Source organism: Canis lupus, chromosome 5 (assembly GCF_048164855.1).
Source record: "Canis lupus baileyi chromosome 5, mCanLup2.hap1, whole genome shotgun sequence".
NCBI lineage: Eukaryota > Metazoa > Chordata > Mammalia > Carnivora > Canidae > Canis > Canis lupus.
This window is the reverse complement of record NC_132842.1, coordinates 36,003,550-36,026,711: the sequence shown is the minus strand read 5'-3', so window position 1 is coordinate 36,026,711 and position 23,162 is coordinate 36,003,550. Positions and strand designations below refer to the sequence as shown.

At 41.0% G+C, this 23,162-nt stretch overlaps 3 protein-coding genes across 10 annotated transcripts in view; 1 reads left to right on the top strand and 2 right to left on the bottom strand.

Annotated features, from left to right (window-relative positions):
• Positions 1-1,210: 1,210 nt before the first annotated feature.
• Positions 1,211-1,518, bottom strand: IGIP (IgA inducing protein). The gene has a single exon (XM_072826105.1). It carries the CDS (start codon positions 1,516-1,518, stop codon positions 1,357-1,359), a length of 162 nt encoding a protein of 53 aa, XP_072682206.1. The 3' UTR covers positions 1,211-1,356.
• Positions 1,211-22,670, bottom strand: PURA (purine rich element binding protein A). 4 transcript variants are annotated; one of them, XM_072826104.1, is made up of 2 exons: positions 22,565-22,670; positions 1,211-15,961 (listed from the first exon to the last, which is right to left on the bottom strand). In XM_072826104.1, exon 2 carries the CDS (start codon positions 15,812-15,814, stop codon positions 14,846-14,848), a length of 969 nt encoding a protein of 322 aa, XP_072682205.1. In that variant the 5' UTR covers positions 15,815-15,961; positions 22,565-22,670; the 3' UTR covers positions 1,211-14,845. The 4 variants fall into 4 exon arrangements, with proteins under 4 accessions (XP_072682205.1, XP_072682202.1, XP_072682203.1 ...); XM_072826101.1 differs by lacking the exon at positions 22,565-22,670 and adding an exon at positions 21,619-22,111; XM_072826102.1 differs by lacking the exon at positions 22,565-22,670 and adding an exon at positions 21,758-22,111.
• The window catches only part of NRG2 (neuregulin 2), a 243,681-nt gene continuing 240,658 nt past the window's right edge, over positions 20,140-23,162 (top strand). For 3 of the 5 annotated variants that reach the window (XM_072826100.1, XM_072826098.1, XM_072826096.1), the window contains exons 1-2: positions 20,140-20,939; positions 21,216-21,347. The gene's annotated coding sequence lies outside the window, so the exon portion shown is untranslated. Of the gene's footprint in view, positions 20,940-21,199; positions 21,348-23,162 lie in introns of those variants that run through there. The other 2 variants (XM_072826097.1, XM_072826099.1) reach the window with 2 other exon arrangements.

Here is a 23,162-nt window from a genome sequence, read left to right as displayed (position 1 = left end):
GTTGTCAGATGAAGAAGCTAGTCCAACAGCTAGTCCGCTGTTCTCTACGAGGGCAGGCCACTTGAGCAAGAAAAAAACCTATAACAGCAAGAGCAAAACTTTCTTGGGATTCGCCCAGGAAAGCCTGAAACTGTAATACTATGATCTTGAAATATTTTTATGGCCATGCATCAGTTTTTAAAAAATAACCAGTCACGTACATATAACACTGAAAAATTTTCTATGGCGTGATTTTTGGCAGGTATTTTGTCCCTGCAACTGCAACCACTTGTTCCAAGCCTCCTTTTTTAAAATTTTTTTATTTTTTTAAATTTTTTTTCCAAGCCTCCTTATATCCAGCCTAAAGTAAGTGAAAGCATCAGCAAAGATAAAATGAGGAGAAAGCAGAAATAAAACTTGCAACTCTATTCTCAAGGTTGGGGAAAATGTGGGCACCTGGATAGCTCAGTCAGTTAAGCTGTTACTGGTCTGCCTTCGGATCAGGTAATGATCCCAGCCCCCATCAGGCTCCCTGCTCAATGGAGAGTCTGCTTCTCCCTCTCCCTACCCCCCTTGCTTGTTCTCTTTCTCTCTCTCAAATAAATAAAATCTTAAAAACAAAAACCAAAACCACAGGTTGGGGAAAATGTCATACACCTAAGGCCTTCGGTGTTTTTTTTTTTTTTTAACTAGATGTCAAAACTGGGATTTTTTGGGTCCAATAATCTAATCTTCTATAAGAAAACCCCATTAAAACTATTCTGAAGGATCACATCTGAGCCACATTTTCATTGGTAACTTCATTCTCTACCACTCCACTCACTAGGAAAACAGTTTTGAAAGGATCTAAATCATAACCTCTAATTTCTGCAGAAGATTCTCTTCTCGTTTAGTCAAGTACTCTTTGGTAAGTCTTCCACTAACCTAAACCAACTTCAAATTTTTGTGATGGGCTAGAGAATTTTAAAAACTGACTCAAAAAAATAGGCAAGTCATTCACATAAAATCTTTAGAATAAATAAATGTGTTTTAAAATAAAATAGAAAGTAGAGTTTTCCACTGTGAGAGAGCACACTAAAGCTTGCAGCCAGTTAACAATCAAGCAAGTATGCCTGTTACTGAATCCTAAAAATGGTTTACATAAAAAAAAAAGCAAGAGCAACCAGATCCCCCCAAAGACACTGAAACAAAAGACTGATCTGTTTATATAGTCACATGAAAAATAAACATCTTTATTTTTTTGCCTACTTTATTTCATTTTTTTCAAATAAAATTTAAATCTGTACAAAGTATACTGTTACAGTATATATTTTGTAAGAATCAATGCCTAAAAGAATCACAATACTTCAATAAGCAGTACAGCAGACCTCGCTAGTTTCAGCTTTGATATTGAACAAACTCAAGCCGGCTGATGCACAACACATTTGCTTGGTTTCCACATGGTGAGTTCCCAGCACTGAGATGGGAGCACATGACAGCAAGTATGGTTATATTACAGCCCGACACACTGCGCTTCTTCATGTGATAATAACTGCACATATTTAATACAGAATGCTCAAATTTATTTTTTAAATTGCATTTGCTTACTTCTTAGTTGGCAAAATTCAGCATTCTTAATGGGGTCCTCAAACAGTGCAAATTAATGGTATTCTACTGTATAATTGGCACATCTCCAATAAGGATTAACTTGTAAACTCAAAGAATATCACAACTTTGGCCTAAATTTTAACTAATATACATCTGGTCCATTTAACCAAAGTCAGTTTGGAAAGATATTAAAGAACAATTCTATATTTGAAAGGATACTGTTTTGACCATTCTTTAGAGAAGTAAATTTTTAAATTGTCATTAAAATGTTTTACTATAAAAATTTTACAAACTTGATTAGAAATTTCAAGATTATGATTCACAGCAGACAAATACAAACTTTATATTCCAACAATACCTACTCTTAGACTTTCAAACAGTGCACAACCATGTCAGCTGTGTTAACTAAAATTCTGAACAGTGTACTAAATTTATAAGTGGTGCTGGGTCTAGCAAGTGTAAATACACAGTATATTTTAATGAAAAGAATTGTCTTCTTTATACTTTATTTGTTTTCCCATAAGGAAACATTAATGTTTACATTCTTTAATAAAGTTAATCTTACATCAGAATATAACTTAATACTGTCAGCAACAGGGACCACACACAGTAAATAAGAAGCACATTTAAAATAAGTCTGAATTCACATAGATTAACATTTGTTGGTTAATAAAATATTGACAGTATTACAATCTTACAATATTTACAGTAAGAAAAATCTAGAGCAATATATACCTTTCACAGCAGGATTCCTTTTTTTTTTTTTTTTTAATTATTTCTTCCAGTTTGGGATTGTGTATACATGAAAAGCTCAAATAAAGCAACTCTGCAATATAATCTTAAAATAATGGCTACCGGGGGGAAATTCTATCACAACCATTGAAAATAATGGTGACTTTTCACGGAGTCTGTGGCATCTGAGAACCCAGTTAATTAACCGAAGTCTTGCCCCAACCAGCCTCAGTTACCCAGATTAAAGCTGCAGAACTCCGGCCTTCCCTGACTGCTGAAAACCCAACAGATTTTTCTCAACATGCTGTAAGAAAAGAGGGAGATAGGTTTCAATTCACACCTCATGGTTGGAAGCCTCCGCCAGTGCATATTCCCCAACTTATGCTAAAAGGGCCCTGCTTCACCTCCAAAGCATCACAAGAGTTCCCCTCTCACTACAGGACACTTTGATTTGCTCACTCCTTCCTCAACTCCTGTGCATTAAGATAAGGCATGAACTTGGCCCATATAATACACACCAGCATCTTACTTGGGACCAGGGCAAAGAAACAGACTAATGCAGTTTGCACTGAGGTCAACAGGGAAAATGGGAAGCGATGCACATTTCCAATTAGAATGGCAAGAAGAAGACCCACATCCCTAAACTGGAATTTGGCCAGGGCCTCAGAGTTAGCACCCCCTCTCTGAGTACCACAAGCGACTAGGATGTATGCTCTGGGCTTCCTCCAAGAGAGAGCATCTACAGTAAGTAACACTATGTGGGACATTAGTTCAGTGATGACTCCCAAGAAAAGAGATACAATTCTTGAATCTGGGGCTGTCCACAGCACCTGAGGTCACTCATCTGAGCTGTGACCTGACCTGTCCCAACCCTGCTTTACTTTAAGAGATCTGATGGGCACAGAGCACTCCGGGATATGGCTGCTGGCTACTTTGGACTCTAGATCTCACAGGTAATCAACAGGTATCTGGGATTGAATTAGCAAACTGTACCATAGCTCCTTAAACAGACACTGTCAGGTTTGAAATCATGTCAAGCATGAATCTTCACTGTCAGGTCAGAAATCAAAGTGGGTATCTTCCCACATCAGCCAAGGTTATTTTGTCAAAACCTTAGAGGAGTTGGACAGTTTTTCATGTTCCAAGTGATTAGATTACTTAGTCAAGCTGGATTGGCAAACCAGACTGATCTATTTAGCTAGTTTTGTGTTTTTTTGCTTTTTGTTTTTTTTATTCTTATGTATGTGTTAACCCAAAGCTGTTGTATTTGGGCTAAATACACTGACAGAGAAAATTCAAACAACAAAAGTTTTCAGCAAACTTCTGTGGTATTTTCTTTTTGGAAGTCAATGCAAGATCTAAAGGTATTTCTACCCAACAAAGTCTGTTTAAGTGTTTAATGTTATTTCCTTTTTGGTCCTATACAGAATGCTATGACTTCTATATAGGTCTGAATGCTGCTCCATGTAGATTCCTTCTGTATATCTAAAAATATATACTTTTCAGTAGTTCAATACATGGTTAATCTTCCCACAGAGGAAGATTTTTGTAATCACAAGTTGCAAAGTAGAAAAAAATCTCCTTTCTAAGAAAGGAAATACACTTTCCTATTATACACTTTTGAAGAAGCCCAAAGGCATGCACCAAAAATCATTATGAAAACTAATACATGCATTAAAATGGTGTAAAGTTAGACTTAAAGTGCTGTTTCTCAATTTTTAAATTTGGAGAAGACATTTTGTCAGTTGACTCAAAGATCTCCCCTCACGCGCCCGCCCCCCCAACTCCATGGCATTAAGAGAGAAAAGTAAAAAGTATGCATAAATCTTTAAACTATTCTTTACATAGGGGAAAGGACAGATACAACAACTATTCTATTTATAAACTGGATTCCCAGTTTTAAATAAAACCAATATTTACTGGCAAAAATTGTCAAAGCTAATACATCCAAACAAATGTTACTAGTAAATAATGTTCTACATAGAGAATAATTTACTTTGGTTTTATGTACCTTCTCACAAATAATACTGGTGTCCCATACGTCACTGAACTGATGTGTTCCAGCAAAGTTGTAAGGCAAATCTTTTTTTTTTCCCAGTGACATCTTTTTTTCTAATAGACAAAACTAAAATCTTTTGGTGAGGAAGGGGTTAAGATAATGGTTAACCCCTTGGCATCCTGAGCATTGTGGTTTATCAAACTCTACCCTGCCAGAAGCTGTCAGGCACCCTGACCCCTGCCTTGAACCAGGAATGGCTCCCACATCTAGAGATGCCCTGACTCCTTATAAATAGCTCTCGAACATTGCTTCCTTTTTCCTTCTGTCTGGATGTCTAACAAAGCTGGTTGCAATGTCACATTTTGCTAGTAGGGGCCACCATCTCACAATAATTCCAATCTGAAATGTTTTAAGCCAATAGTTCTTAATTTCATTAATTAATTGAATTAATTTTTTTACTATAGAGTTGACTCAGAGCAGAGATCCTTAACTTGGGTTTCAGATGTGTGATGCCCCTGAGGTTGTATGGAAAATTATTGGTGTATGTGCATTTTTTTTTTCTGGGGAGAGGGTCCATCACTTTCATCAGATTATCAAAGGTATCTGTGATCTCAAAAAGGGGTTACAGGGACTTAGAGGGATACCCGTAATTCATTTTACACTAGGGCTGGGAAATGGGGGCAGAAAATTAAAAATGGCCTCAAAAAAAAGGGGCCAAATTACTGATCTTTTCCCTTTATTCAAATTTGGGAAATAAGTGCTTCAACCTAGGAAAAATAATTAATTAAGCTGATTAAACTCCATTAAATAAGCAAAGCCACTTTCTAAAATATTTTCATTTTGCACATATGGTAAGTTTAGTCTCCAAGAAAAGGTTTGGAGATTGAATTTTTCTCTTTTCCCTCAGGAAATTCATAAACATAATGCTGATCAGCATCCACATTTAAAAGATCTGACAATCTAAAACTTAAGATAATTCTAATACAATAAGCCTTTAATTTACGATTTTGGGTAAAAGATTATCTAGAGTCAAATATACATTTGTCAATCATCATTCCCCAAAATTGGTCCATAGTTAGACAATTACCAGGCACAATTCCACTAGAGAAACCTAAAATTTGAACAAAGGAAGTTTAACTTTCTATCCCAATTCAACACAAAACCACAAGGTTCTACAATAAAGGCCAGCCACAAACATTCACACTATGTCATAGAGGACTTACTCATTTCAATACATCACTGAATTATCAACAGAATTTGCAAACATGAGATCCAGAATGACCACCAAAACATGCTGAGAAGAGCATGTCAAGAATTAAAACACCATCCTCTGCCCCCACCCCCCTCCCATTGAGAAACACACTCAGGCATTCCAAAAATAAACCAGATCTAAAGACAGGCCTCTCACTTGTTAGTTTTAAGTATGAAGAGCCCAAAAGGATATGGGAAAGGGAATATAAAATGAAATAATAACTTACAAAAATTAATTTTAACCAAAACGTATTTGTTCTATTGACAAAACTATTGACTTTTTTCTTTTTTTGCAATTTTGAACACTGTGTTATACAATCTCACTAAGACAAAAAATATGTTCACAGGTACACATTTTGTTCTCCTATTCTTCCTAGAGCACATCTTGAGGTTATAAGAATGCTTCTTAGTTAAAATAAAGTCTCTTATCCCTTGCCACCCTCCCCCCCTCAAAAAGTGAGTGAACCTTGAATTCCAAAAAGGAATATTCATTTAACGTAATTATTTCAATACCAGTTATATCACATAGACCATGATGAAACTCTATGAGCATTATGGAAAACTACATGAAAGAGGGAGCTGTCATTTGCCACCCACTTCACTTCCAGCTTTTTAAGCCAATACTCGGCTAGACTCAGAGCTCATTGACTTCAGTGACAACAAATCAACACTCCGAAACCAGGCCATCTCAGGCTGGAAGCTGGATCTCCAAGACATTGTTTCATATACACACACATATATATGTATTTTCTACCCTAAGCTTTCACTTTATCTATTCAAATAGTTTAATAAAGCTCACATTTATAAAGGATTATATTGGCAAATAAAGGCCCATATTAAAAACTTTATCAAAACAAATTTTTTGTTCTACATAGCTAACACTAAGAAATATTTTCTTGGACTTATAAAGCATATTTAATTGCATATAAGTTTTGCTTTGGGTGGGATATTGAAAACAATTCTGTAAGAAATTAGAAAAGACTAGAAACAAAAGTGAAAGTGACTAGTCTTAACTTTCAAAAAATCAAGTGCAAAGATAAATAGTGCAAATAATGAAAACTAGAAATTTTATAGGCAACTTTACATCTTTCCTGCTTTTGCACTTTTACATATTGATAACTTTATAAACCCTAACAACTGTATGCAGCATGGAAATGGGCTATCATTTATCTCCATTGACTAGACTCAAGGAAGCCTTTCAAAGGCAGTCATTTAAATCACTGGTTCTTGAGTAGGTTTGGGAATTCACTTTTTAAAAAACAGTTCCTAAGTGAGGGGCTATTTTAGAAGGCTTTACACAGACTTCAATAAGTTATAGAATGTAATTGTATCATAATTTAAAATTGGTAAGATGGGAAAAGCATACTAAGTGCTAACTCTAAAAAATAAATTATAATAAAAATAACTATTGTTAATGAACTTGACTTTGTAAAAAAAAAAGTTACTTTCCAGATACAAAATCAAAACCTCTTTTTTTAGCTAAGAAATTTTATCACTAATGTATACGGATTTGGGTACAATGAAATAAATAATGTCAGAATCACTGAAAAGAAGTCCATATTAAACTAAAAAGGAGTCCAAATACACTTGAATTATATAATCTATAAAACAAAATATTACAGCAATTCTTTATCTTAAATAATTAAAAATGTTCCTGGGATACTGGGAACAGAAATCTAAATACTATCAGTTCATCCTACAAAGAACATAAGAACTTCCAAGATACACTAAATTATATTAAAATCATATGCCACCACTAAAAACACTGGGGAATTACATAATTTTAAAGTAACAGAGAAAGTGGAAATACAAACAGAAATTTGAGCTTAAGGGGGTACATTGTCTAAATTGAAAAATACAGTATTATAGAGGGTTTCATAAGGTCTACAGTCTTAAAACATGGGACTGCAAATGTAAAAGAAATGGAAAAGATACCTAAAATTTCAGTTTAGTGTTTTTACCTAGTTTACTCTTTTGTAAGAAATTAATATGGACCAAAGGCTCAAGGTTCTGTAAAATCAAGATAGGATATGGATCTTTGTGAACTGTAAAATCAAATGATTTACTCTAAGGACCCTTTTGAAAAGTAAAGCTAGACTACAGTATAACATGAGCCCAGGAAAATAGTCTGTATAATAAATATTTCTGATAATTTAAAAATTGTAACTGAAAAAGTTTGAAATTTTCTTCTTTCCCTTGAAATAGCAAGTCCCCAGTACCAACAAGCTTTGACCAGAGAAGCTGTCTTCCACAATTGTGCTATTTAATTTGTCCAGAAAAGCAAATATCCTACACCTGAAAGCAGATTTGTATAATGCATCATCATCATAACATCTAGCTACAGACCAACAGCTTTCTCATAACCAACAAGGGACCCATTTTCTCTGGCTTATTGAAACTTCATTAGTGAAGATCAACTTCATTGTCCTTAGCAAACAGCGCTCATTTAAGACTCCATTTTAGTATCTTTCCCTACCTCCAATAAAAATTTCTCCCACTTTACCTTCAAATCATTCCCTTATAGAACTCTCACACTCCCATTCATGAACACATTAAACAGTTCTTCCCTTTCTGCTCTCAAATTTCCAAACCAGTAAATATCAGCCCCCAGTAACTTACCTAAAATACACATACTTCTTACTCTCTTCAATACACAAATTTCTTAACAATTTCACCGCTCTTCTGATTGCCAACTTAAGACTATGGGGAAAATAGCAGTCAGAAAAACTGCCCAATTAGCTCATTATACAGAAATCTTTCTGAGATCGGTTAGCCATGTGCTAAGGCAGGAGCCAGCAATTTCTTCACTTTCCCTTTAAAGGGGTAAGTTTGAGTGTCACTGGCAGGCCTATGGCAAGAAGAATAAAGATGGAGAGAGAAACAAGGAAAAAGGAGGATGGGAGGGGAAAAAAAAAAAGCCAAATGTATATGGTAGGAAGGTAGGTCAAATGCCACCAACAACTACCTACGCTGGAAACTGCCAATCCACTCCAGCTGAATGAGAGCTTGACCCAATACCAACATGTGTCCAATAATTCATTAGCTGATACTCCTAACTGGTTGAGCTAGTCAAGGTGAATACATTAAGTCATCTGTCCCATAAGTTTGCTACTTCACAATAAGGACATCTTAAGTCCTCTGAGGATCCTTCTGTTTTAATCCAGTTTAGACTAAAACAGATGTTAAAAAGAGTACTTCCATGATTCTCAAAACTCCAGAATATAAAGATTTGGTCCTTGAACTTGGAGGCCTCTTGAATTATTAAAGTGCACCCGAAATCAAGACAATTAAATTCTTAGCTAAAGTTTTCCCCATGAAATGCTATAAAATTTTAATCAATAAGAAAATTGTTAATAATCATCAAAACAAAGTATGCTTTCATGAAAAATTCAAAAATCTTGCAATTCCAAAATGAGTAAAATATATCTGGTCCTTAAAAATGAACTTTATTTTACATTGAAGATCACCACCATGTTTCTACCTATCAAACAAGACAATTTTCCACAAAAGCAAAGCACATCAGGGGAAAAAAGAAAAGAAAAATACAAATACCAAACGTAATGTAGGGACAAAATAAAAATACATGAGTAACTATGAAATTTTTTAAAGAAAAGGATTTCTAACAAATGACCATACTCAAGCTTTCCTAAAGACATAAATTACCTAGACCATTCAACATCAAAACTTGGTAGTCAATTTAGCAGCTGTAAGATGACAAATTGTTGGCTTAAAACCATTATCTTTTACTATTCTCTTGGCTGTTTTTCCATTATGAAATTCTACCTGACATGATAATGCTAGTTTAGATGATCTTCACTTAACCCATAATAAAGAAATTTCTCTTTGAAAAGAGTCTATCAAATGGCCTAGGCCTTAAATTTAGGTTTTTAGGATCAAATAACTCCCTAAATATTAAAATCAACTTTTCTTAAAAATATATTGCAAATTCTCTATGGTAATTAAAGCAGCTAGATGGAAACAGTAATTATAATAGCAGTGATCATTTTAGTTTAATAGTGTACCTTATTACAAATGGTTTAAATTCAGTTAATTTGCAATTAAAAACCCAGAAATATTATACATACATTATAATAATAATGTATGATTTAAACATGGATACATTTTAACAGAAAACTTTGCATAAATCAGTGAATTTTCTCACTTAAGTGATTCCAATAAATTCTTTCTTATTCATTCCACTCCCATGAAAAAGTATGTATCTCTCCAAATTATTAAAATATTCAAATTTAAGGATAACCAACTATAAAATTTATACTCAGAGTTATCACCAATTGTTCTATACCTAAGTTGCTAAAAATTCCCTTTTTTAGCATCCTTTTACGTAGAAAGCAGGATCTCATTCTGATATTGAAAAAACTCAGAAAAGGGAAAAAAAGTCATTAGATTTGGTATCTTATTTTTTTAATGGAGAAAAATATTAAAAGTATGTTCACATGTAAAATAAAATGAATTGTGGAGCTATGAAAACAACTACAGCAACAACTTCAGAAATCTCCATTCTAAAATCACCTGGAAGCGTGTGTGCATGCGTGTGAAATATGAAAAACTGAGTGGGAATATTGAAGAAGAAAGGGTGAACCATACATGGGAGATAGAAGTAATAATCATGCCCATGGTGAGCTCACCATGGCTGGCATATAACCCAAAATGTCATAAAAGAAAAATATGTTTAGAAAGCTTCAACAGTGCCCAATGCAAAATGTTAAAGCACAGAAACAATGAATGAGATAACCCTCACAAACATCAAATTCCGTATGAAAATAGGAAGAAAAAAAACTGACATGCATCTTTTCAATACCAAATCTTAACTGACTCAAAGATTATATAAAGTGTTTGGGGCCATGGTACCCACCCAGATTCTCATTATCAACGGACTTATCTTTTCCCCTCCCTTCCACCCAAATTTAGTACAGTGTTCCTGCAGAAAAAGTATAGCATTCCTATATTAATAAGAGTAAGAAATGAAAACAGTGAGTACAACTGATATAGATCCATTGACTTTTATTACAAATGTACTTGATCACTTGGCTTCAAAAAGTTTAAAATCAATACCCTATTTTCTGTATGCCAGTACAAAGCAAACTTTTACAAATTAAATACCTAAAAATTTGACAAAAATATTAAAATTTGATGAAAAACAATTATAAAAATCCTTAATCTTTCTCTCTTCAAAAAGGAGGCAGTCTTCCCAGTCCTATTATACAATATTAATAATATTCACCATTTTTAGAATAGGTAGCTAAATTATACTTTTCTGTTAGCATACAAAACTCTTAGACTAATAGATTTCATTTGTATATGCTCCAGTTAAGTTTGTGAATGCCATCTGATTGCAATATAATCAACTATCTTTAATTGAGTCCTAATTTACACTTATTTAATAATTTGCATAGTTTAAAAGGGATAAAGGTTATTCTACAACTAATTATCATAGGCTATTACAGTGCTATTTTTCAAGGCAATAAGTATTTGCTCCCAAATGATATTATCTGTCTTCTTTAGGCAGGGGTTAAAATTACTAGCAGCTTTCTCCATTACCCGAAAAATCAAATTGGAATAGTTATCCTTCTCTAGATGTGAAGACCTAAAAAACAGATTGATATATTTTCCACTTTGAGTCAAATTTCAACCCCTGCATGGGACTAGAAAGTGAGACTTTCAAGGTTTTTATTTCCCTGTTGGTTTTGGTTTCTACTCTCCATGGCTTTTAGGAAGCTGGGAAAGTTTGTCTTTCCTGACTCACATTGTCTCTCCTTTCCATTTGGCAAATATTCATCTACCTTCAATCTGTATCTAGTAGAGGAAAAGCCGACATGGCTTTTCTTATGAACTTCCTTTGTTGTCAAAGGCATGTATGATTTCTACAGTTCTGGTTAGTTAACTTTAGCTCCCTCTGTGGCTGGATGACTGCTGCTTCTAACATCAGCATGATAAATAGGAGGCACAAATAAAAAGTAGCTTAAAAAAAAGATTTGGTGATTTAAAAAGAAAAAAAAAAAAAAAGAACAACACCAAACACACACACATATATGGGCATTTCAAATCTGGTGGCTGATCTCTGGATTAAATTACTTGACAGTGTCTCTCATTGTAAAGAACGTCAATATTGCAATGCATTTCAAGTTTTCTGTTATACTTAGGCAAATAATATAGTTTAACCAAGCTCTTGGACCTTAATCGTAAGACAAAGCAGATCATTAAAAATAAGGCATACATATCAGGAATTAAGTTTTGTTTGCTTGTTTTTGGCACATTTGATCATACTGTCTTCTATGAATAACACATATGGTCAAATATACCGTTTCCTTTTTCATTTCAGCACAAACAGGGTTTTACCAACTAGTAAAATAAAAACAAGGAAAAACTCCAACATAAAACACTGATATAGAACCTTGGTAATGTACCGAGCACCTGGGAGGATGGGTAGGGAAAGGATGAAACAGTATAGGAAAGGGAAGGCTGGGAGGGTGCTTGGGGAGGTAAAGTGAGATGCAAAAAAGAGCATCTTTATACAGTCACTTAGTCTTTTCTAAGATCACCTCTTAAGTCTTAAAAGATTTGCATGTGGATTTCTTTTTAAACCCACTGACCATAAATCAGACACTGGTTCCAAAATCTTAGTAAGATTGTGTTTAACTGTTATAGTGTAAAGACAATTGCACAATACATGTGCTTATTGATCCGGTAGGATTCCAAGCAGAATCTGAAGTCTGTAGGTAAGAAAGGCTTCACTTTAGGTAACTATGACCCTAAAGAAAACCTCATGAAAGAACTCGCATCTCAAAGAAAGGACACTTTGCCTAAGTTTGCTGTGTTTTTGTTGACTTGCACTACTTATTGCTGGCTACTATGAAACACTGATCTAGGAGTACTCCAACAACCTGTAGTACAAGGCTTAACTTTAAGAAGCTATAGTAAACAAGAGACAAAATCAAAGCAATTCTCTTTCCTAACTAGTAACAGCACAGAGAATGCAGTCTTTTCCAAATCACAGTAAAAGTACAGTGAACAAAACAGCTCAACAAACCTTAAGACAAAAAAGTGCAGGTTATTAATGTTTACATGCAGTTGATAAGCATTCCAAATGTCACATTATGCACTGTAAAAGCTCAACTTTACTATATGGAAATAAGAAAAATGCACCTTGGGGGAAGGGGAAAAGCAATTTAATAATTTCCAGTGATTTTTGTAAGTAAAGAAATTCCTAACTATTGTACGGTCACCTCATATTTAACATTGTATGAATATTAAAAGCAAACAATTTAATGGGAAAATGCACAGTACAATGGAAATAGCTTGTTATTCAACACATACAGTAGATCTCAAAAACAAAGACAACACACTCAACCAGGGAGCTTAAAATATCAAATCAAAACCCAAAGAACCAGCAGAAGAAAAAAAAAAAAATCCTTCAAAAAGACAACTCTTTCACCTTCCTAGGCCAATGCTTTACAATGTGAGAAGCACTGATACCTTCCAGCTCCTACAGGTGGTGTCTTCTACATACAGCAGTAAGATCTATATGGCTGGATTTGCCAAGAAACAATTCCATCCCCAGAACTCTCTATATCAGACAAGATCCTTTTTTTTTAACCAAAATATTTTCTACAGAATTCCAAACCAAAATGTACTGTTTAAGGCATCTTTTTTTTATAACATTTTCTCTTCACTCAAAGATGATAGTCATGCAGCAGTTTAATGATAAAAATATATTAATATTTTACTATACAGCAGCAAGAAGTTAGTTGTCAATTAAAAGCACACGAACATCTTTAAATGAAAACCTGTAAAAGACTATCGTTACAAACAATTTCAGTTTGGAGGACACCAGCTTGGGAAAGTGCTCTCCTAAGCTTTGCATTTTCATACCCTACACCTTGAATATATGAGTTATAGAACACACTTTTGATAGAAGGCTTGTACACTTGGGGAACACAAATACACTTAGCATATAATGTAGCCAGTAATAACTAGCACCACAGCTACATGGAAATCCTTTACACATACCAACTTGGCTTTCACTTTTAAAATGAAACTCAGAATCCATGGCTCAGTAGGATAACTATAATTGTGTTGCTCTGCTTTTTAACAGGTCTACATAAGTTAATAGCACTGGCAAAAATCAAAGAATAGCTTCAGACCTCTTACTAGTTTAGGAGACAGTGCTAGTGACCACAAATAGACTCGCTACCTGATGTCCAAGTACAGGTTCACTGGAAATTGCTGCACGTTAGTTTTTAAAATCTTTCTACACATAATAAAAAAAATATATTATGAACGATACATCTCATATACACAATAATGACAAAACACCTACTCAGTCAAAGCAAACAGATGCAGAAAAATATCATGGGAGATTTCCTTTTTCTTTCTTTCTCTTTTTCCTTTTACTATTTGAATAACTTTGGTTCCAACCATAAAAATCACAACTTAGCAAATTTCATTTAAATGCCTTTTTTAATAATTTCTTCATGTTCACAGAAGTTTCACTGACCATTTTTATGTTTAAGGTCCAGATGCAATGCATATTGTATAAAAGAGAGCACTTATTGTTTACCTTGCATGAATTAAACCTACGTACCTTTAACTCTACAAACTTCTGCATAACATTTAGACAAAGCTCAGACACACAGCATGCCTAGCCCTCATATATATACACATCTCTAATCACAGGTATATAGGGTGTCAAATATACTATAATAACCTCCATGTAAGGTTTGAAATTTGGTAACAAAATGAGAAAAACTAAAAATATTATTTTACGTGTTCTAAAATATCTCTTTTTTTGTGCTAAAGTCAAATGTTAGCTCAACATGAAAAGGACTTTTATATAATTCAGCAATATTATAATCTTGACCATTTTGCAAACACTTTTAATAATAATAGCTTAAACGTGTACAAAAGTTCTTGGTTAATTAGGGAAATAAACACTCAGTTCTTTATATTTTTTAATCAAGTAGGAAACACAGTTCATATAATGTTATTACTTTTTGTATTTTTTTTGTTTTTTGTTTTTAGCAGCTGCTTACTGTTTTATATGGTGGATAAAGTGGACAACATCCAGCGATGGGTGGCAAGTCAAGAAGAGAAACTGTCAGTTGGTGGAGGTTCTGTGGGTGGTGCTCCCTTGGAGTTAACAGTTATTTCTTTTTTTTTTTTAACTTTTTAACTTTTTATTTTCTCTCTTTCTTTACAGTATATTTTCTGTGTGTGGCTGTGTGTGTGTGTATGTGTGTGTGTATGCATGTGTGTGTGGGTTTTTTCCATTCAGTTTGATCAATCTTCTTCCCCTTCTTCCTCACCCTGCAGCAACAGGGTGGCAGCGGCGGTCTCCTCCTGCTGCTGCTGCTGCTGTTGGTGGAGCTGCTCACAGGCAGCTCGCTTCTCCCTCTGCTTCTCTTGAATCTTCTTCATCTCCTCCGAGTACTTGCAGAAGGTGTGTCCGAACTTGGCCCACACCTTGTAGGGCACGGTGATGGAGTTGCGGTAGGTGGGCTTCACCTCGCTCACTCGCATAAACACGCCGTACTTGTTGGAGCCCACATCGAAGAAGAAGCGCTTGTTGTCCACAGTCAAGGAGGTGCCCTCGGGCAGCTCGGCCGGCTCCTCCTCCACTCCGTAGTCATCGATGAGCTTGGCCAGAGCGTCGCGGAACTCGATGAGCCCCTGTGCGGGCAGCGCAATGGTCTGGCCCTGTGTGGAGCCCAGGCCGGGCCCCCGGTTGACCGTCTGGCGGATGCGCAGGAAGCGGCCGCGCTGGTTCTCCTTGAGATCCATGTAGTACTTGCGGTTCTCGCGCACCAGGAACTCGCTCTTGAGCGCCCGGCGCGGCTCGTCCTGCGCCTGGGCCAGGTCGGGAGGCTGGCTGGGGCCCAGCTGCGCGTAGTGCTCGATGAAGTCGCCCAGGTAGTCGCGGAACTCCACGGCCACTGACATGGAGAGAGTGAGGCGGCTCTTGTTGCCGCCCGCGCCCACCTCAGCGATCTTCAGGAAGCGGCCCTTGGCGTTCTGCTTCACGTCCAGGTAGAAGCGCTTGTTCTGGATGTCCACCCGCTTGGAGGCCAGCTCCTGCGTCTCGTGCTGCAGCCCCCCCGGGGCCCCGCCGCCGCCGCCGCCACTGCCGCCGCCGCCCCCGCCGCCACCACCGCCCCCGCCGGAGCCCGAGCCCGAGCCCGGGTGCCCCAGGGAGCCGCCCGAGCCCAGCGCCGCACCACCCTGCTCGCTGCCGCTGTCTCGGTCCGCCATGATGCTGCGCTCCGCCGCCGCGCCGCCGCCGCCGCCGCCTGCCGCTCCGCCCGCCGCCTCAGTCGCCTCAGCCGCCGCTGCTTTCCCTCCCCGGCTCCGCCTGCTGCCGCCGCAACCCCCACAGCCAGTCAGCCACTCTCGCGAGATCTGCGGGAGAGACGAGACCCGGTAACAGGGCACTGACTCCCCAGTACAGTAGCAGGGCGCCCTACTGTACGCGCCCACCCGCCCGCCGGCACGTGACATGCGCCCCCTCCCTGATGCCAGCCCCCTGCCCGCCCGCCCGCCAGGCGGCGCCCACCCGCCGGCCCTCACCCCACACCCCTGGTTGGGGGGGGGGGATGTTGTGGGACGCGCCGCGTCGCAGCTGCTGCCGCCACCACCACTGTGGCTGTCGCTGTTGGCCAGACCCTGGGCGGCCTCGGCCCAGGGAGTTGGGGGACCAGGGGTGAGAAGGGGACTGCCATACTAAGCACAGGGAGCAGGCCTGAGCCCTGCTTTTCAGTGACCCCAAAGAGAGGATGTAGGGGGAAGGGCCTGTGAAGCGCAACTGAGCTCACTGCAGACAGGGGACACCGAGTCACGGCCACCCCCTTCCTTGTGGGGCCCAGCCAGACCCAAACCCAAACCCAGACAGGCCCACCCATTGCCCGACTGGGCTGTCTCCTACCGCAGAGCCCTGGCCGCAGAGGCGGGCAAGGAACAGGAGAGGTGGTGCGGCGGTAAACCTTAGCTGCAGAAGGGGCTGCCTGGGATGAGGACGGGGCGCCGGCAGCAGTGGCGCGGAGGAGCAGACACCTAGCCTGTCCCTCCCCTCGCTCCCGCCGCTCCCCCTCCCCGCGCAAGGCAGCGGCTCTGGCCTCAGATGATCCCGCTCCCCCCCTCCCCCCAACCGCAGCCCCGCACAGTCGGGCGGGCGGCGGGCGGCGGGCGGGCGCACTCACCGGCGGGGGGGAGCTGAGCATAGGACAGCAGCCGCACCGGGGCCGGGGCGCCCGCAGTGCCTGTTCCCGTTGGCTCTGCCCTTCCCCCCAAGCAACAATCAAAAAGAAACCCCACACTCACCCAAAAACCTTCAACCAGCCCCCTTTGGGACCACAAATGCCCGCCTTCCTCCCCCTCCTCCTTCGGAGATTTGGGGAAGGGGGGCACCCTGCTCAAGGCTGAGCCCAGCCTGGGTTGCCGGCCAGCTCTGCGGATGAACCAGGCCCTGCCGAGCTTTCAGCCCCCAACCCACTCTTCCCCTCTGGAAGGACCCAGAATGGAGGAGAAAACCAAGCAAGATTTAGGAAATTCACGAGCTAAAAATGTCAGGAATTTCCTGGGAAACGCAGTTCCTTACGGGTTTCATTAACACAGGTCGCTCTCCCCTTTCACCCCCCCTCCCAGAAACAACTAAGTGTCAAAGAGAGCTCCCACCCCTCAAAAAGTAAAACATTAAGTAAGTAATGGTTTTTAGGTGGACAGCTAGTTTACCAACCATGAATTAACCAATGAATCTTTGGATAGTGACAGCCAAAGGGGGTCCCTGGTCTCTCAAAGGGACTCGGAAATAAGTGAATTCTACCTTCCTAGATCTAAATCATCATCTCGGGCCTGTTTTCTTTCTCCTAGATATACAGCAAATGCTCATACTCCCTCCCTGCAGTCTATAGTTCTAACAGTTGAAGGAAAGCTAAGGCCTATCTCCAGGGGAACTCCTGCCAATCCCCCTACATTCTCCTTATCACCTTCCGTAAGGGGCTCAGGGGATACTCACAGCTTTACTACTGGCTTTCTCAAACAATGGATTGCTGCCTCTATCCTTAGAAAATTTGTCCCATCTGTGGGCTCCATTCCCACTGAACATCCCTCAACCCCCAAAGTAAGGAGCCTTCCCTCCCTCTTTTAGCCCCAGAGACTGTTGAGTACATAGTTGTTCAGGCTTCCTGGAAAAGAAAGGGGTAGAGAGGACTAATGATCAAGAAACCTAGACTAGTCTAAGACATAAGCCTTTCAATGCCTGAGCCCTCAAAGCCCCCTAATATATCCTTTCATCACCTAGGCAAACCTGCCTGCTAAGTATTCACAGCTTCCTTCTTCTTTTAGCCAGGGCCCCGTTCTAGCCAGCAGAAGCTTCTTTGGATCTGGGCTGATGTTTGCTACTTCCCGCTAAAGAGCAAGAATCAGGGCAAAGCACGATGGCTACCAAAGAGTAAACTGGAGTGGTCCTGTGGGAACCAGCCCCAGAACCACCCACCCATCCAGTGGTCCTTGAAATGGTTCCCTGAAGAGGAGGCCCATTCTGAGAGAAAGAAATCCAGACTTTGGACCCCATAAAGAATTTCTCCTTAGTTGGGCAGGGGCATTCTCCAGCATTGCGTAGTACACTTTTAGTGCGGATTTTTCTGAACTCCCTCCCTTGTCCCCAAGTCTGCAGGGAAGGGAAGAGAAGACCTGTTGGTGAACTTCCCACCGGGCAAAATTTCAAGTGAGAAAAAGGCAGTGGCACCTCCAAGCTCACACAGTAGCAATCAGGACCCTGGATAGACCCTGGCCCCAAACTGGGACATAAAGGATGAGTGGCAGGGTCTCGGAACAGAGCAGAGTCGGGTATTATACTCCCAGCTGTAAAATGAGGCTAAGATCTGTTTAAGTCTGATATAGAAGAGCCGCTGTTCTTCTTCTCAGGTTTACCTTGCGCAGAACCAAGCTCTTGCCCCTTTAAGAGGGCTCACAGGAGCAAGAAGCCCAAAGAGATTGCGATGAGGGGGCACGCGCTTACGGTCCCTGCCATTCTTCTACGCTAATGACTGCTTTCTCCAGGACAGAAAACCAGGGTTTAAAACTCCCCACCTTCTTGGACCAACTTTAGAGTCTAAATTTCTTCACTGTCCCAAACGTTTACATCCAGGGTTCTGAAACAGTTTGAGTTTGGGAACACCCTGATTTTCTGAAAAAGTGTCTGTCACCAGAAACTGAGTTCTTAGTTCCCCAGCGCAAAGGCAAATGATGAAGTTTCTAGGCAAAACACAAGTTAAATATCATTTGCATGCTTACTCTGGGAATTTTAAGCTCAAATCAGCAAATAACTGAGACCTGGATCTCTCCACATAAATAGGCACTTATGTTATGCTATTTATTATATATATACAAAATTTCTGCCATTATATACCAGTTTCTCTATTTTACAAATGGTATCTAAAAGGTAAACAAGGTTAACAATGGCTTTTTCAAAACAATTCAATGATAAGTGGGATATTTAGCACATTTTCACTACTCAAAAAGTTAATTTCAGGATAAGCCTGTAAATGTGGGGCTTTGGTCAGACTGGGGAGGGGATGGTGGTGAAAGGCGGCTTTCCTTAGGTTAGATAATATAGTAGCCTTAAAAGGCAGCCTGGGAAGAATGAATATTGACTTGAAAGTCTTAAAAAGTTTAGAACCTTCAAAAGAATTTCAAAGTTAGATTTGCATCCTAACATTGAAACTCCATTAGAAAATTTGTAGATTTGAAAAGACTTCTAGCCACTTGTTAATTACCTAAATAATATACTTAGTAAATGAAAAGTCAGTTCCAGTGTCTGGCTTTTTGAATTTGTTATTTTGAAACAAACAGTTGTAAAATTAAATTGATAATTTCAATACAATATGGGAAAGGCAAAGGGGAAACGAAATATATCAATATGCAGCAAAATATCTGTGTTAATTAAAATTCGTCAAAAATATTCCCTTTCTACTCAAAGTTTGCTTACTTTAAAAAATCTGATGTCTTTATATTTCTTGTGCTCTTTTATTAATACTACACACACATTTTGAGAACAGAGATTGCTTTATTTTCAATCCCACTATCTCTGTCGTTAACAAACCCTTACTAACAAAAAATTGTTCACAAGTGAAACAAACATTAGACAGAACAAGAAGGAAAAAAGCTTCACTTTTCCTCAGCCTGAACCATGGGTGATTCTAAATAATTTAGTTTTGAAAAGTAAAAATTAACACACACATTTATAAAATAAACTGGGAAGGAGGGAATCTACTGGGTAATAAACCCTTTTGACTATATGGAGTTCCCAACAGACAATATGCTGATTAATACCACAGATTACCAAAATAAAAGAGAAGCAAGAACATTAGAAATTGTGTTTTCAATTGCTACTTTAAATGTCTTTTTAAAACTAGACAATTATCTTCAATATCTAAATCATTAAAACTAAGTGGAATGTTGAATTCCAAGTGTTCATAGTGGAGGAATTACCCATTTCTTCTCATGGCTATCTTCCAGGAAAATGAAGGGTAAATGTTCACGTTTAACAACAAAGACTAATAGTAATAGTATTTCATCAATCATTTTTTAAATGCACATTGTCCTTCTATAGCTCACCTAATCTGTAAAATTATACCTCTCCAATGCTATTTTAATGTTTAAAGATATGAATTAAACATCCAAAATCTGAAGAGAACAATCCATGTGACAGAACCCTCGCATTTCACAAAATGTTTTCATTCTAAGCATTTGCAAAAGAGTTAAATAAACGTAGCACGCATCCTAAATTCGATCAAAGATTCCAAGAACCCGATATTTTATGTACCCAAAAGGCCCAAACAGAACCGATGCAAATGTCAATAGCTCATTCTCTTCCGGCTGATGCTTAAAAGGTTTTACTAGTACCCAAAGGAATGAAATCAGCAACTCTCCACACTCTAGTCAACACTCCAATTTTCAAAGCAGCAATTCGCAAACGTTAGTTTGGGCTGGAAGCAGTGGGGGGTCTTGAAGTAATAAAAAAAAAATTCCTTTTCTCCTCTGACAGTCTACCAAAAGAAGTCAAACCAAATTCCGTCTATTGTAAAGCACTGGGACCTCCCTTCCAAGGACACGGGAAACAAGCATAGACACCGCTGCCAAAAAGCTCTCCGAAAGCACCTGGCCCGACAGAACGAATTAGAACCCTCAAGAGGGTCCCTCACAGACAGCGGAAATGAAGGTGGCATTAATTCAGGGGCAGACAGCAACGAGCCAAAGAAAGTTGCCCTAGCCGGACTTGGGCCTTTCTCTACCCAAGTTCAGAATCAAGGCAGATATATTTGTGAGGGTCCCTTCTACAGACATATCAGCCGCCTCCGGAGCCCACTGTCGCTCAAAGGTAAGACCCCCAACTTCGCATCCGTTCCTTTTGCCCCCGAACAAAGGCAGACGAAGCTGTAGAGCTGACCTAGCTCCGTGGGGCTGCGAAAATGCCTTGTTCGGGCCACTCATCCTTGGGCCTGCCTTCATTTGCGATGTCAGTACCAATGTATTATTTTTTATTTTTACAACGCATCCTGGGCGGGTGTATGCATTGCGGGGGTGGGGGTTGAACAGAGGAGAGGAGGGGTTGGTAGTGAAGCCTAGAACCCTCCTTCTTCTCCCCTCCTGCCAGGGCTGTTGTGCAGGGAGTGTCAGCCACGTTTGGCGCACTGTCCCAGGCCCGGGGCGAAGGTGGTCAGGAGAAATGGGGCTTAGGGATTGCTAAGCAAACGGCACCACTGGTGGTCTACAAGCGTCTGCGGAGGTAGGATTGTCTCTTTTTTTCTCCCCCTTTTTTTAAGTGGCGTGTGATTTTGTTCTTTTTTGGAGGTGGGAGTTCGTTCGTTCGTTCGTGCGCTACGGGGGGGGGGGGGGGGGATGTTGCTGCACTGCCAGAGTCCCCGGAGGGAGGGTGCGAGGATGTCTACAATGGTACAGTAATTATTCCTGGGGCATAAGAGCGCAATTAGAGGGGACGGGGTGGGCGGCACCTCGAGTTGTGGCAGTGGCAGCACGGAAGGTCGCGAGGGGCTTACCCGGGCGGGCGGGCGCTGTCCTGCCGCAGGTGAGGGAGGGCGCGGGCTGGAGGGAGGGAGGGCGCGCGCGAGGCAGGCGCTAGGCTGGCGCGAGGAAAGGGGGAGGGGAGCAGGGAGAGGAGGACGCGCGCGCGCACACCTGTCCTGGACAGCGGCGCGAGCCGAGCGGCGCCTCACTCCGGCTCTGCCGGCTGAGGAGGAAGGAGGGCAGGCTGGCGGGCGGGGGCGGGACGCCGAGGGGAGGAGGAGGAGGCGGCTCGGACGGCTGGCTCGGCTCTCGCTCGTTCTCCCTCCCGCGGGCAAGTTCGGCTCACACCCTGCCTCTCCCGCTCACTCACAGCCCCCTTGGCTCTCCCTCCTCCTCCTCCTTCCCCTGCGGGATCCGCTCGTCGCCGCCGCAGACGGCAAGTCGTGGCAGCCAGACGTCGGCGCGTAACCCGGCGCTCCGTGCGTGACTCCGAGCGACGTCAGCGCGCGTTCCGCGTTACCCACCATCTCTCCCCCATCCTCCCCCCGTGGCTCGCGCCCTCCGCCCTCGCGTCCCTCCGTTTCAGTTGCCGTGGCGGCGGGCGGCGGGCGGCGAGCGCGCTCCCGCCGCCTCCCTCTTGCGCGTGCGCGCGCCTTCTCCGCCGTTGGCGCGTCAGCAGCCGGCGGCCGAGGCCTTGAGGCGCGTCCGAGGAGGGGGCAGCCTGTGGCCTCTTCGCCCGCACTTCCTCCACTCACCGCCCGTGGCGCCCCTAGGAGGACTCAGTCCATCGTTGGGCTTTGAAGGCTGGAGCGAGGCTCAGGCGGGGCAAGAACCCCGTTGGGCCTGCATCAGCTCCAACTTAGGGCCCTAAGCGGCGTTACTGGTGCAGCTACCACCCTGTCGCCCTCTCCCCCCGCCCCCGTTCTGCCCGCACGTCTCGGGAGGCAATAGGCCTTTCATCTCCCGGGAGGGTCTCACCTTGGCCTTCAGTCGCCCGCCGAGAGGGCTAGAAGGGCAGAATTAGCATAAAAAAGAAAGCAGCGAGACCAGGTTCAGGCTCTAGCCCCAGGAATCCTTGACAGGAAGCGTGGGGCTGCTGCCCAGCCTCCCACGCAGTGTAGGTGAAGCTGGGCCCCTTTGAGGGACTGTGACTAAGGACAAAACCCTGATAAATATTATTTATGTGTCCTTGGGCTGAGAGGGAGAAAGTGGAAGAGACGAGTTATTTTTCATAAATTGCTACGCAAGAACGAAATGCAGAACTATTAAATGTCCTTTAAGAGTTTTCTTGAAATTTTACCAGTTTGACAGGATTTTTGGTGCATAGCAACTTTTTCCCCTCACTTTGTATGCTGTCACATCTCCCATCCTGTAACACCGCGTACGTGGAAGATGGATCAATTAAAGATTATCAGCTGCAAATAAATAGAAGGTGTCACTTATTTAAATAGGTCTCAAAGAAATTAGTCTGCACTTTAGGAAAATTTAGTCACTGGCCTAACTTATTTAACTGAGTATATTTTATTTCGAAGTTACCTTGCAATACACAGTAAAATATCCTTTTAATAGGCAGTAT